This window comes from Anguilla anguilla, chromosome 1 (genome assembly GCF_013347855.1).
Source record: "Anguilla anguilla isolate fAngAng1 chromosome 1, fAngAng1.pri, whole genome shotgun sequence".
In the NCBI taxonomy this organism is placed as follows: domain Eukaryota; kingdom Metazoa; phylum Chordata; class Actinopteri; order Anguilliformes; family Anguillidae; genus Anguilla; species Anguilla anguilla.
This window is the reverse complement of record NC_049201.1, coordinates 79,932,445-79,946,990: the sequence shown is the minus strand read 5'-3', so window position 1 is coordinate 79,946,990 and position 14,546 is coordinate 79,932,445. Positions and strand designations below refer to the sequence as shown.

The window sequence follows — 14,546 nt, the reverse complement described above, 5'->3', positions numbered from 1 at the left end:
CCCTTTGCCAGAGCTGACCAACACCGAAACAGATAAAATGGCAATGTTTCAAGACTTCCACCATGTTGTGCTGTAATCAGAGCAATTGTCATGGATATTTGCGTGAATGAGAGGGCCGTTGAGCCGGGGGACGAAAGAGTGTTAGATTCCACGCGGGGGCAAGACCCACCTTTTGTCTCCCTGTTTTTTTTATAAACACACTCTTCTTGTGTTGGCCATTGGTCGCCACCGCTGGACAAACAAGGACCGGGACATTCAACTCGCGTCTTCAAAGAGAGGTTTGGGCCGACCACCAAAGGAACAACAGCAACAACAGCAACGAAAACAACCATTTCAATGCCAGTGCCTTTCAACTCCCCCCACAAAAGTTCAGCAGTGACAAACAAGCAGGAACAAATAACAACACAAGAGATACCGCCCAGTGGGGGGGGAAAGCCAGAATCTACACGTCTGGAGGGGTGGAATTCTAGGTTGAGCGACGTTTTGACACAAACAGACTTGGTTACCCCCAATATATCCATTACGTTACCTTAAATTACAGGTATTTAGCAGACACTCTTATCCAGAGCGACTTACACAACTTTTTTTTTTTTTACATAGCATTTTTACATTGTATCCATTTACAGCTGGATATATACTGAAGCAATGCAGGTTAAGTACCTTGCTCAAGGGTACAACGGCAGTGTCCTTACCTGGGAATCGAACCTGCGACCTTTTGGTTACAAGCCCAGTTCCTTACCCACTGTGCTACACTCTGTCCTATGTCCCAGGTTTTACCAAGATATAGCTGGGTTATGTCCTAGTTTGCTATGAAAAAAATGTTAACTTTCAACCAAACATAGCTGGGTAGCCTATACGGAAATCACAATTGGGAGCTTAAAAAGCATTATTTGTTTTTTTTGTTTAAATCGTAAAGTTGGCAACAAACTCAGATCCGAGGAAACAGGTGAGAGGGGAAAACTGCGTAACAAACTGCTTTCGGTTACGTCAGTGGCCCCCAACCCCTTTAGGAGATCTGCCATCCTGTAGGTTTTCACTCCAACTTTAACCAAGCACACCTCAGAGATCTCAACAAAGATCACATCTAGCTGCTAATTAGTACAATCAGCTGTGCCAATTTATGGCTGAAATTAAAACCTGCAGGACGGTAGACCTCCAGGAACACGGTTTGGGAAACACAGAGTTAAGTGATCATTTAGGGCGGCAGTGTACAGCAGTAGTTGCAGGTTTGATTCCCAGATGGGACACGGCCATTGTACCCTTTGATCAATGTACTTAGCCTGCATTTCTTCAGTATATATCCAGCTGTATAAATGGATGCAACATAAATGCTGTGTAAAAAGATGTGTAAGTCGCTCTGGATAAGAACGTGTGCTAGATCCCTGTAATGTAATTTAGCTGCTGAGGGACAGCGAAACCCAGCCGGTTGTGTGGCTCTCTGGGTGCAGGGTTTAGGCGATGTGGTCCGGTCCGCCCCGCGGTTGGGGTTGGGGTTTACATGCGCCACCGTCGAGGCCCAACTGCCCATAAACTCCCGTCCCAGGCGGTGCTGTGTGCGCCCGTTCTCCTGTAATCTAATACACGGCTCATTCGCTGTACCCTCTCCAATTCGGGCCCCAATTTCATGCGTCCCGGGGAGGAGAGAATGGGCATCTTTGTCCTCAGGAGAAAAAAAAAAAAATTAATAAATAAATAAATTGGAAGAAAGGGAAGGAGAAAGAAAAGCATCTATGATATTTGGGTCAGAGGCATGCCGTGCTGATGGTCAGGGCTTTGAGCATGTGATCGCGGGGGGTGGTTGGTTGGTTGGGGGGGGGGGGGGGGTGGTTGGGAGGGGGAGGGGTTTCTGCCATTGCCATGGAGATCACAGACAGAACTCTCCCAACACGCCGTCCCACACAAGGCCAATCTTCACCACCGGAATTCACGGTTTGCACTACTCGAGCAGACCGTGTGCAAAAAACGTCTGGACAACAGCGCATTTGACCCCCGACGAGGCTCATAACTTCCTGTATGACATACGCACAACACATTAAACGTAGTGGCATACTCCGAAAATCTGTTCACCACATAGAGGTACTGAGATTCATCTGAGATGTTCCACCATGGAAGGGAAGTTATCCAGTTGTCAGTCTTTTTGTTCTTTCGCAGATATTTTGGTGTCGTGCTAATGAAGGGTACTGATCCAGTCACGCACCGTCCTTTCAGTTGCCACTTAACTTGGCCTCCTTAGCTTATGCAGTATTCATGGGCCCTTAAGCACATTTTAGACTGAGATAATAGGATATCCTCCTTCCTCACATTTTAAATCCCTTCATGGTGTGTTTTAACTGTCCTGTTATCTATCACATACCACAGCACAATCACTTAGGCCTTTTTCCTTTTAGATATGATCAATGATGAAAGCACCTCAAATGACATCCATAGATAACTGTGATGCAAATTCATTTGCAGCAACAGAGAGCACCAATGGCATCAACTGATAATCAAATCGGATTATGCTGTCAGCTCCCCATATCGCTTGATGCCTGATCACTTGTGTCTTTCTGTGATAAAATTATGGGGTAAACAGAAATGCAGGAAGACCGGAACTAAATCAAAGGTGTCAAGGAAGATGATTTCGAGAGACAACGCAAGCGCATTCTTTCAGTGGGTCATAAATCTGCTGCATTTTTAATAAACTTATCTCACTTTGCCCTGGTAACTATTTTTAACTCTGTGGAGCTGACACATATTTCATTGCCAATCCCTATTTAGAACTCAACAGAGCCAACCATAGATCCTTCTGATATGATGGAGGTCAGGCTGCAGTGCAGTAGAAAGTTTATGGATTTGGGGGTATTTCACGAAGCAAGACTGCTAAATTAGCCGGATAACTGTGCTGAGTAAAACCCGGAGCAGTTCTTTCTACTTCAGTCCATGTTCCAGATTGGGGAGGGTTCCGGGTTTTACTCCAGTACAGTTATCCAGCTAACTCAGTAATCCTGCTTTGTGAAACAGGTAACTCTTACAGGTTACAGGTTCAGGTAGAGTGGTGCTATAATGCACACTTGAGCAAAAAAACAAAAAACGGACTGATTCCTGTAAACGGTGGAGTTGGTTCACTCGTTTAAAACAAAGACAGGGAACAAACCTGTTCTTTCACTCTGGCTTTAATCCACAGAAAAACAGGAAACTGATCTTTCAATTTCAGCTGATGTCTTTCTCAGAGTTACCTGAACATTTAATGGAGCCCACATATATAGCCTAGTTAATATAAAATATCTTGATTTTACTCCAAGCATATTGATTGCACAAATAACATTGTAAGCTAAAAAATAAATGCAAGTATACAGCTAAACCTGTCCTTCCACATCTATGCCTACAACATTAATGCTACAAAAAGGAAGTTCAAAAACCAAGAGAGAGTGAGAATAGCTAAAGAGGCCCAGGGCCCCTAGCTGAAAAACTGCACTGGGTAAAATCCGGAACCCTGCCAAACCTGGAGCATGGACTGAGTAAAAAGAGCTGTGTAAAAAGTTGTGTAAGTCGCTCTGGATAAGAGCATCTGCTAAATGCCTGTAATGTAATGTAATGTAAGAGCTGTTCTGGGTTTTACTCATTACTGTTTTCCAGCTAAAGCAGTTATCCTGCTTCGTGAAATGCCCCGCCAGATGAGACAAGCTGAAGTCTGAGGAGGCTTGCTGTCTTACACGACCAAACCCAGCCATTACCTCACTGTTCTGAAAAGTCTGGAGACTGACTCCAAAGGCCCAGTATAACATTAGATCACATTACATTACATTACATTACATTAGCCTCATTTAGCACACATCTTACCCAGAGTGACTTGCGATGCGGGAGGAACATTAGCGCATTCGCTCGATTTTAATGAGCCACAGTGGCAGACCTGGCTAACGACGTTCCCAAACCGCAGAGGTAATATCGCCAGGCTGCAAGCGCAACGTTGACGAATGTTCGAAAAACTAAGAACCGCAATCCAACAATAGAATGTACGCATTACATCCACAGCCAACCGTAAGAAGAGAGATATAAAAACCATAAACATAAACGACCTGAAACCATAAAAAGTGCCGTAACCTGAATGAGCAGGAAAAGGCGGGAATGCTAGCGGTGCGGGGACAGGATGGGAACGAACGACCGGCCTGGAGAGGTGCCCAGCAAACGCAAAAATGTCCTCGCAATGTTTCTGGAGTTGTTTTGTCAACGTTGTGGCATCGCCGCTGCATGGCAGCAACACTGTGAGTACGTTTCGTGCTAGCTGGGTGGGTGTTCGGTTCACTTCAGTACGCCGCCGTGCTGTTTTGAGGTTACACTGTCGCTGTCCAATGAACAGTGACACTCGTTCATTGCAGCCCTGTGTTCATTCATTCAATTTCAGGTGTGCTAATCATAGCTATCACAATCTTAAATAAATTACATGTGCAAATGTATACGTGGAAAAAATAGTTACTTAGTATTCCATATAGTTTTTTCCCCCCATCTTATTCATTCAGGCCTTGTAGGTAAAACAATGTAATTTCTGTGAAATTGCATTACGTTACAGGAACTGAACAAATATCGCCTTTCCATGTTAATGCATTTCCCTTCCATTTCAATCTTATCATTACTAAATATTTGTTTTTTTTTCTTTTGTTTCGAAAGCCTATCTGCGTACTCAGCTGTTGCACTTTCTCGTTTTTCAATAGGTCTACGTATGACACGAGTGTTGAGTGATAACGTATCGATGTAAATTGTTCTGTTCCTGCTATAAACGAATACTTTCATACATTCAGAATGAACGGTATTTGCATTCGCCGCCTGTCACTTGCGCAGGTCCCTGTGTAACGCACGGCTCCGATGAAGTCATGCGAAGTCACGCGACACAGTTGTGGCAGCGCGAGAGAATGAATACGGCAGCCGGGTGCTCTATCTGTCTGGCAGACCCATCCCGGACCCAGCAGGCACCCTTCTCGGCTCGGCATGTTTCCGACACTGAAAGAGCGGGTAAAAGTGACTCCTCAGACACCCCCGTGACCTACTTTCCATAATTTCTTTATTCACGCCGCAACGGCTCAACTCGCGAGATGGATGACAAATCGAAAAGGCGATGGAGGAAATTAAGGAACCGCGCCGAGAAAAGACTGATCTTCGACTTAATCTTTTAAAATGAACGTTTAAGGAAAACGGTTTAGAGTGTAAACACAATAATTAATCATATTAAAGCTATCAGCATTCCATGCTTTCTTTCCAAGGTAGCTAAGGTAATCTTAACATTATGTAGGGAGATACGTAATGGATCACACAATTGGCTGACAGCACCATAAAGTAGGTCATCTATTATTATTTCATTTTCCCTCTTTTGAGCATTTGCCCAGCAACAAGACATTTAGTTGAAAAATCGCCATGCGTTGCTTAAAACACGTAGGCCTAACCGAAAAGAATATATATAACCATATATAAATATAACCATATTCAAGCTGAGGAAAAGAGAAAAATAATTATTATATTTAGTTCTGAATATAATTAAAAGGCCAAACCTGGTACAGTTTCAAGCAAAGCTGCTTAACCATGAACCATAATTATGCAGTAAAAGCCCTTTGATTAAAAGAAAAATGGGTGTAACTATAAATTATAACTATAAGCTATAATTTATTTTTAACACAGTTTGACATTGCGTTTATAAATAAAGACCTTTTCACCACTGTCTCTATTGTTTTCCCCTTATCCATAATGGACAAAATTACACTTCCTAAAAATAAAAGATAAAGCATCTATGATCTGCAGATGATCTGCATCCTATCTCTTCAATAGTGTTAACTGTTTTGTTTCGTTTTTTTCTGGGAATCTTAAACGTGTGAGGAGATCAGAGAAATTTATTTCAGGCTGGGCTGAGAAGGCTAAGTCCTGCCCTGTGTTTACTGAAAACAAACGATGAATGATTTGGTTTAGCATCCTCTTTCTTTGTTTGGTTCTGCTGTGGACTGTCAGTGCTTTTGTATGCCATATGTATGCCATCCAGTACTTAGCAGTGAAAATCTAATCTATGGGAGATTAGAAGGAAAATGTAAATCTCAGTCTCCTTTGCTCCACTAACAGCTATTTTATCTCAACTCATCTTTTTCTCCTATATTTTTTTATTTTTTATTTTTTTAAAATATTAATTTGGAAATTCAATGTTCTGAGAGTGCTTCTACTTTGTAATTTTGCAAGGATTAATGAATGAAGCTGGGGGAGGAGGGTGACAGTTAAAAAATGAAGGTACAGCAAAAGGAAATGTGTTGTCATTAAAACGTTAGCCGCTTGTTTTTCTTCAATAAGTAGGTAGTTTTAAAAAAAAGGGGGTGAGGGTTGGGTGCACGCTGGTGTTCCTCAAGTCAGGGGGCGTCCTTACGAACTGCCGCACCTCACCGTGTCCACCGCGGGGGACGGAACAGGTTAAACGCCGAAAGAGAGAACAACACTTGTAACTGACGTGTTACACCCTGAACATGCTGCCTGCCACGCCGTGCATAAATATCTCTCCCCGTCATCGCCGGAGGAGTCTGAGGACAGCTGTGTGATTTTTGGGCAGGTTCCCCCTGCGTGTGTGTGTGTCAGACCCCCCCCCCACCCCCCCGTCCCGTCCCGTCCCGTTCTAACTGGCAGTGTGGCAGCCGCAGCTGACACACCACATCTTCTGTCCCCCGGCTGCTGGTGCTCTGGATGTGGTGGGTCTGATTTGGCCTTTCGTCAGCTTGCTACACCCTGTGTGTGTGTGTGTGTGTGTTTGTGTGTGTCTGAGGAGCATATGTGATTGTGTGTATCTGTGTGTCTATGCATTTGCGTTAACAGGCGTATGTGTGTGTGTGTCTGTGTGTGCGTGTGTGTGAGTGTCCATTTATGTTTGTATGAGTGTGTGCATGTGTGTCCATAATGAGCATATGTGATTTTGATTGTGTGTTTATTCATTCATTACCTTTATTTTAACCAGATAGGTCAAATAAAGGTAATGAATGTCTATGTGTGTGTATGCATTTGTGTTAACGTGTGTGCAGGGGAGGGGGGCCTTGGGAGGGGGGGGGAGTGAATAAATAAATAACAAACAGAATGAGAAGCAAAGAGGTGCTGTTAGATTATGTCATTTTAGACTTTAGGCTTGAACAAACCGAATAGTCTAGCCCGAAATCAAGAAATGGTGGACACAGCAGACCGTGGCCACTGTGGCGCATTGCATCATGGGGCCTCGCCACAGCCTCGCTGCATGTCCAGCCATGTCCGGGAACAGCCTGAGGTGCGAACAGGCGCATGAGGTGTGAGCAGACACTGAGAAGCTGACAGGCTGCTCCATCATTGTCAAAAAAAAATTGGTACAGTGGCTTGTCACTTAGGCAGTACCCTCAAAGGTACGCCCATTGTACCCGTCGTCCATTTACATTTGTTTTCTTAGGTACAAATATATGACTCGGTGAGGAAACGTTAACAGTAATCGTGCCTTAGAGAACAAAAAAGGAGCGCTACCATACCCCCTTTTCTGCCAGTGATCAATCAGAAATAGATTTAACTTCCTGCTTTCAAATGGGAGTGTCGCAAGGTTTTACACTATGCCCGAAAAAAACAGCTAGAATTTAATCAGAGAGCTCCTGCCACTGTTCCACATCAGGAGGGACTGGTTTGGGGTTGGGTTAGGTTTGGGGCAAAGGTAGAACTCTGGCAGCCCGTGAGCAGGAGAGGTGGCTTTAAAAAAAATGAAAGAGGTTTTAGAAATTGGCTTTTGGTGGGTGGAGAATTTCGAAAAAATCGGTTGCTAACGCCCGTTGGCTTAACCAACGCCCACCGCTAGGCCCGGAGCTTACAGTGCTTGAGCTGGATCCCGGCTGCGTGGTTGCGCAACCCGGCTGCGCACGCCTTACACAGCTGCGCGTTTGGCCCGGGTGCTACAGATGACCCGGGACATGCAGGGGCACGCAGGTGCAGCCTCCGGGGCCGCCCTGCCCTGTCACCAAACCCCACGTTCAAAATCAGACCGTCAGACTGCTCAAGAAGGAATTTTGAAAGAACAACAACAACAACTACAAAGTCCTTAATGCCTTTCAGCTCGTTAACCCTTTAAAGGTGTGACATCACAAGTATGTGATAAGAATGTTCTAAGCTGAACACTCTAATGCCGATGTCACAATCACCACTGGCGACTGAAATCAATTCTAGAGTTCTAGAACACTGAAATATTTAAAATTCTTCAAAGGGTAAAGCAGGCCTTTGTGCCACCTCCAGGGGCATAAGCAAGACACAGGTTCATGCAAAATAACCCATGAGAAAAAATAGTATTCAAAGCATACTATGATATAAACTTTAATTATACTTAAAGTATTCCTTAGTATAAAGTAGTGCCCTTCAGGTATACTTCAGCATTTTTGGTAAATACATTCTTTTAAGTATTTATCATTTCTGGGTAATGCAAGCAGCCTGTCTTTTGTGCTGTCTATACAGAGTACACGAGAGCCTAAGTGAGCACAAAAGGATTCTTAGCAGTATACTTTAGTAGATTAGCACAGTAGCACTGCAAACAAAACATTTCATCAGAAAAAAGTATTCCTCAAAACCATACTAGCTTCAGCTAAATTTTTTTTAAAAAGCAACTGCAATGGTATCAGCAGTGGTGTTAGCATGTAGCGCTGTTGCAGTGGTGTTAGCATGTAGCGCTGTTGCAGTGGTGTTAGCATGTAGCGCTGTTGCAGTGGTGTTAGCATGTAGCGCTGTTGCAGTGGTGTTAGCATGTAGCACTGTTGCAGTGGTGTTAGCATGTAGCGCTGTTGCAGTGGTGTTAGCATGTAGCGCTGTTGCACTTGCACACGGCTGGACTGCTCACGATTCACTGCCCTAAGAACTGAGAGCCCATTGACCTCGATAAAGGGCATTTGTCTGGTGAGGGCCTTCGGCTCGAGAGACGGAAAGCTCCAAGCCGTGCGCGTACGGCCGGCGCGTCGCTGGAGGACCCGTGAGGTGTTGTCACAGGAAGGTACCGCAGGGCCAACGCCCCGGAGGATTCGCACAGCACAATCGAACCCTTTTAGCCGTTCTCACCGGGGAACACCGGGGCTGGCTGAACGCACCTTTTTTCCAAGGGCTGCTTTCCAGGGTGACTCACGCAGGTAGGAGGAGTGACTTCCCCCCCTCACGTGTTTCCAGGCCGAAAACAAAAATCCTCAACCTGGCAAAGGCACCAAAAAAAAAAAGAGAGAGAGAGAGAAAGAGTACAGCTGAAGAAGGCCGGGGGGAGCGGGTCACGTGGTCGCTGGGGATTTGGCGGGGTTCCCCTCGCCGGTTTGGCCACGGCACTCCCCGCGTTTCACCGCAAAGCAGCGGGCAAAGCCTCTAACCCTCCCCCAGTGAGCTCCTTTCCATTAACATGCTGACAGTAAAAGGCATAATCCACAGGCAGACTGGCATTTTTTTTGAAAACGCAAAAAAATACCCGCTCTCCCGTCCACACAAAAACGGCGTTTTATGTCTCCGAAAAACTGAGCTTTTCTTAAAGACGCTCTCCAGAGCGGAGATTTTTTTTTTCAAGATGCCCGTTTTCAGTGTTTTTGACGTGGACGGAGGACAATAGAGCTTTTTGTGCACGCCGCAAATCGTCTGAACCACATACCCCGTAAAGCACAGCGAAAAAATTGTGTGCAGAACACGCGCTTATTGTTCAGTGTTGACGTGATCGGTCCGGGACTGTGTGTGGAGGGGGATTTTTTTGAAAGCAGATGGGAAAAAAAAAAAAAAAACATCCCCGGTATTTTCAAAAACTTCCATCTAGGTGTTAGACGAGGCCTAAGCGAATCGATGCGTTTCCTCCACGCCGCTGCAAACTGACCGGGCGCTCCTGCGGAGTCTAATTTAACAGACTGCGAGGTTAATTGAGCGATTGGCAGTTCTGCACGCGCCCGCGTCCACCAGCTGTGAAACTGCTCAGCGCGCTTCTCAGCCAATGGCCTTGCCGAAATGGGACTGACTCAGACCACAGCGTCCCACAGATGGCACGGGCCCTGTTCCTGTTTTTGGCTTTTGCATCACCGACCGACGGGGGGGGATTGCCATTATCCCAGTGACTTCCCCTGTGACGACACCCTCGGGTGCGTCGATCAACGTGAGCCATGAGAAGATTGTATAGTTGAATGCTTCATCTGAGCTATTCTGCAGAATGCCCTCAGATATTTACACATAAACACAGAGAGAGAGAGAGAGAGAGAGGAAACACACAAACATATACAACACAAAGAGAAACACATATAGTCACACAGACACACTCACACCTACACACAGAGAAAAACACACACACACCTGCGTACAGAGAGAAACCCATAGGCACATACACACACTTACCTATACACAGAAACAAACACACACACACACACTCTCTCTCTCTCTCTCTCACACACACACACACACAGGTCCCCTCTGCGCAGTGCAGTGTAGGGCTGATGTCGGGACTAATTGCCCTGCCCTCAGCTGCCATCACGCAGGGATTAGAAATTGTTTTTCGCTCACACACACACACTGCCTCCTCCCTTAGAGGCCCAGAGATTCCCCTCGCCTTCATTAATCTCTCCCCATCACGCACACACACACACGCCCCACGCCCTCCCCCCACCTGCCCCAAAAACAAGATCTGCACATTAAACTGACAGAGATACCAGCTGGTCTGATGTTCCAGAGCAGCCCCAGAGCAGCCCCAGAACAGCTCCAGAACAGCCCCAGAGCAGCCCCAGAACAGTCCCAGAGCAGCTCCAGAACAGCTCCAGAGCAGCCCCAGAACAGCCCCAGAACAGCCCCAGAGCAGCCCCAGAACAGTCCCAGAGCAGCCCCAGAGCAGCTCCAGAACAGCTCCAGAGCAGCCCCAGAACAGCTCCAGAACAGTCCCAGAGCAGCCCCAGAGCAGCCCTAGAACAGCCCCAGAACAGCTCCAGAGCAGCCCTAGAACAACCCCAGAACAGCTCCAGAACAGCTCTAGAACAGTCCCAGAGCAGCCCCAGAGCAGCCCTAGAACAGCCCCAGAGCAGCTCCAGAACAGCTCCAGAGCAGCCCCAGAACAGCTCCAGAACAGTCCCAGAGCAGCCCCAGAGCAGCCCTAGAACAGCCCCAGAACAGCTCCAGAACAGCTCTAGAACAGCCCCAGAGCAGCCCTAGAACAGTCTAGAACAGTCCCAGAGCAGCAAGTCCAGGCCGGCCACAGAAGCCTGCTCAGCCCAGCGGCCCTGTGTCTGTGGCAGGGGAGGAAATAAAAATCCTGCCTCTTTCCATTTCTTCGCCAAGGCCGTTCACATTGAAGCTGGCCCCAGCCTGTTTTTTATTTATTTTATTATTAATATCATTATTACTTTAAAAAAAATAGCACTAGAGCATGGGGTGGGGGGAGGGGTGAATTTACAGCCTGTGTGCTGGAAAAAGCACTCATCATTTTGCAGTCTTTGAAGCAGCTTCTCCCAACATCTCAAATTATTTTATGTCTTCAAATCAGGCTTGCTTGCGTGGTGTAAAAGTGTGTCATTAGAGCCCACAACCACACATAATGTTATAATCACATGCAAACTGACTTGTAATTCCAGTAGGGTGTGTGTGTGAGAGAGAGAGAGAGAGAGAGAGAGAGAGAGATGGGGGGAGGAGTTAAGAACGGCCAATAAGCACCATTTTACTGCTGAAATATAATGCAGAAAAAGCATAATCATTTTATGTACTTATAATAAAAGCAAAATGAGCCCTCAGCTGTATAAAGCACACTTGGAGAAACGTAAATAAGTGCGCTCTACCATCCATTTTATCGGTCATCTGCTACTCAGTAGGACACGTGAATATCCAATGAACAGAGGGCCCCGTTAACAGGGAGAGACGTGTATTTCAATAGAGCCACTTTGTCCACAGAGCCTGTGGTCTCGCGGCTTTTTAAAAAGCAATAATCCTGGGTGGCGATCTTTAAAAAATCATACAATGACAATGGAGCCACGACTAAGGTCGCGCGGAAACCGGCTCGCGGACAAAAGAGTGTTGGAGGCGCTAGGACCGAGGAGAGACGGGGATTGTGAATGAGATGTGACCCCACCCCTGAGAGACAAAGACCCCTTCAATCGGCCTTCAATGGGCCATGTGTTTTACTAAACACCATTCAGGACTTTTAAAATTTGCACATCACATCGATTCATTTATAATAAACAAGAACCGTTTCCCCTGCTCAGGGAAGTGAAGGTCCCTTTTTGTCTTTTTCGATTTAAATACAAGCGAGGTTTCAGTCGCGAACTTCCCTTGTGCGGTTGATTGTCCCCATTCACCCCACCACAATGAAGGAAACAAACAAAATAATTCATTTTAAACGTTTAATACTTTTTTGTTTTTGCAAAAACCGATTATACAGCTCACATATTCATGGTTTGTTGTAAACATTTCATACGTCTTGAAACTCAGTCATTTTTTTTAAAACAAAGAAAATCCTTTGTACCACAGGCTTAAAGACGTATAAAAATAGTATAGCACAATACCGATCTTAATAGGCCCCCTCCGTAACAGAGAAAGCATAACACTAATTAAGATACAAGAGGCAATTGGGTGTTTAAACCTTTCTTTACCAAACATCTCAGCCTCGTATCTTATGCACAGTGCAATCGTGGCAGATTGGTTTGTGTTTTGAACTGCGCCTTATATTTAAAGACGACTGATGGTGGCTTGTTCAACTGTAGTATTAACTGAGCAAAAAATAAAATAATTGTATTATAAAAGTTCAGAGGATGGTGCGTTTAAATGCTGATGTTGAGCTTTGGGGTAGAGCCTTGGGCTAGATCCAAGACCTTGTGCAAAATGTGGGAAACGATGGACGCAGCAAAGCGGGTGGCTCTCCCGTTCAAAACATCCACTTAAAAAAAAAATTACAGTTAGTCTCCCCAAAAACTGAGACAAAGCCTCGTAAAATCGAAACGGCCTGCGCGCCATGCTGCACCACAACCATCGCTCTCGCCCCTCGTTCATCCTCGTCAAATGCCCACTTAACTGCTTCAATAATGTCAAAGATTTCGGTCCACAGGTCTAATTTCGAAGAGTCATCGAGTTGTCTTGTGCTCGGCATCACAGAGACATAGCCAGGCCAATATTGCTAGTAACATTTATTGATGGGTTTGGCAAACCAAATGCGTCCTCACCAAAGTTTCTGTCCATACAGTCAACAAACAGCTTAATGCAGTAACGTGGCATTTTTTTAAAATCCTCAAAATCTGACAGTGCCGTTGTGCGTTGAACACACTTCGACCCCCCCACACCCTACGAGCCCATTGGCTGCAGCGAAGTCCCCCACCCGCCCAGTAAAATCGGTGGTCATAAAATAGTCTTTATCACTGGGAGTGAATCAGGACATAGTGCCCGTGCATCTCTCGTCCTGCCGTTTCGAAACTAGCACAAAGAGCACGAGTCCCGTCTCTCCGACGAGTTGCTTCAATCCCGGTCATTCAGACGGACGCCGGGGAGACTCGCTGCGCTTCATTTGCTAGTTTTCAGTAGTTTCAGTCATTTAACAAAAGAGTTCACAGCAGCTTACAGCAGTTCGCGCAGCCCCCCGACTGGCTCGAGCGCTTCTGCAGAGCAGCTCGGGTGGCTGTCTCGAAAACCTCCCGCACGCCGTCCTTCGTCTTCGCCGAACACTCCAGGTAGTCGTACGCCCCGATGCGCACGGCCATGGCTCGGCCGTCCTCCGTTTTCACCGGCTCCTGTTTCATTCTCGCCAGCTCGTTCCTCACGTTCTCGTCGTTCCGCAAGTCCTTCTTGTTGGCCACCAGTATGATCGGCACGGTTGGGCAAAAGTGCTTCACCTCCGGTACCCACTTCTCGGGGATGTTTTCCAGGGAGTCGGGACTGTCCACGGAGAAGCACATCAGAATGACATCGGTGTCCGGATAGGATAGAGGGCGAAGTCGGTCGTAGTCTTCCTGACCGGCTGTGTCCCACAGGGCAAGTTCCACTTGCTTGCTGTCCACCTCGATGTCCGCCACGTAGTTCTCAAACACGGTGGGCACATACACCTCGGGGAACTCATCTTTGCTGAAGACAATAAGTAGACAGGTCTTCCCGCAGGCGCCGTCTCCTACAACCACGAGCTTCTTGCGGATAGCAGCCATTGGTTCAATCTGTGATCTTTTTGGCTACAAATAAAAAGTAGAAAAATTATTGCGGATTACCACAGATTCGCCTTTTTGACGTTACCGTGACGGCTATCTAGCAAATTCTCTCTGAAACTAAATCTGTATTTTCAAAATTATCGCACCAATTGCTATAAAGTCTCCGAGCAGTCCGCTCTTCTCCAGCTTTCTCAGTCAAATTCTAACTAGGAACCAGAGCGCTTCCTTTTTAAAGTGAGCAGCCGCTTTCTTAATATAGCAATCCAATAGGAACAAGCTGGATGAGGTCACTCTTTCGAAAAGAGGAGTTGATTGGCTCTACGGTATAACTTCTAAAGATAAAGGAGGAGTTACTACTCACCACGAGGACCTGTACACTGTCTAGGGATGAGCTCAGGGCCAGGGACTGCGCTAGGGGATATCAGAATTCTGGGAATTGTA

The 14,546-nt window shown here is 46.1% G+C and overlaps 1 protein-coding gene across 1 annotated transcript; it reads right to left on the bottom strand.

Annotated features, from left to right (window-relative positions):
• Nucleotides 1–12,306: 12,306 nt before the first annotated feature.
• On the bottom strand, nt 12,307–14,322 carry LOC118223714 (rho-related GTP-binding protein RhoB). The gene is made up of 2 exons (XM_035410625.1): nt 14,252–14,322; nt 12,307–14,129 (listed from the first exon to the last, which is right to left on the bottom strand). Exon 2 carries the CDS (start codon nt 14,103–14,105, stop codon nt 13,515–13,517), a length of 591 nt encoding a protein of 196 aa, XP_035266516.1. The 5' UTR covers nt 14,106–14,129; nt 14,252–14,322; the 3' UTR covers nt 12,307–13,514.
• Between the last annotated feature and the right edge of the window lie 224 nt (nt 14,323–14,546).

What these genes read in the sequence shown, in the direction of transcription:
- LOC118223714 (XM_035410625.1), bottom strand. Translation starts at nt 14,105, where the DNA reads ATGGCTGCTATCCGCAAGAAGCTCGTGGTTGTAGGAGACGGCGCCTGC.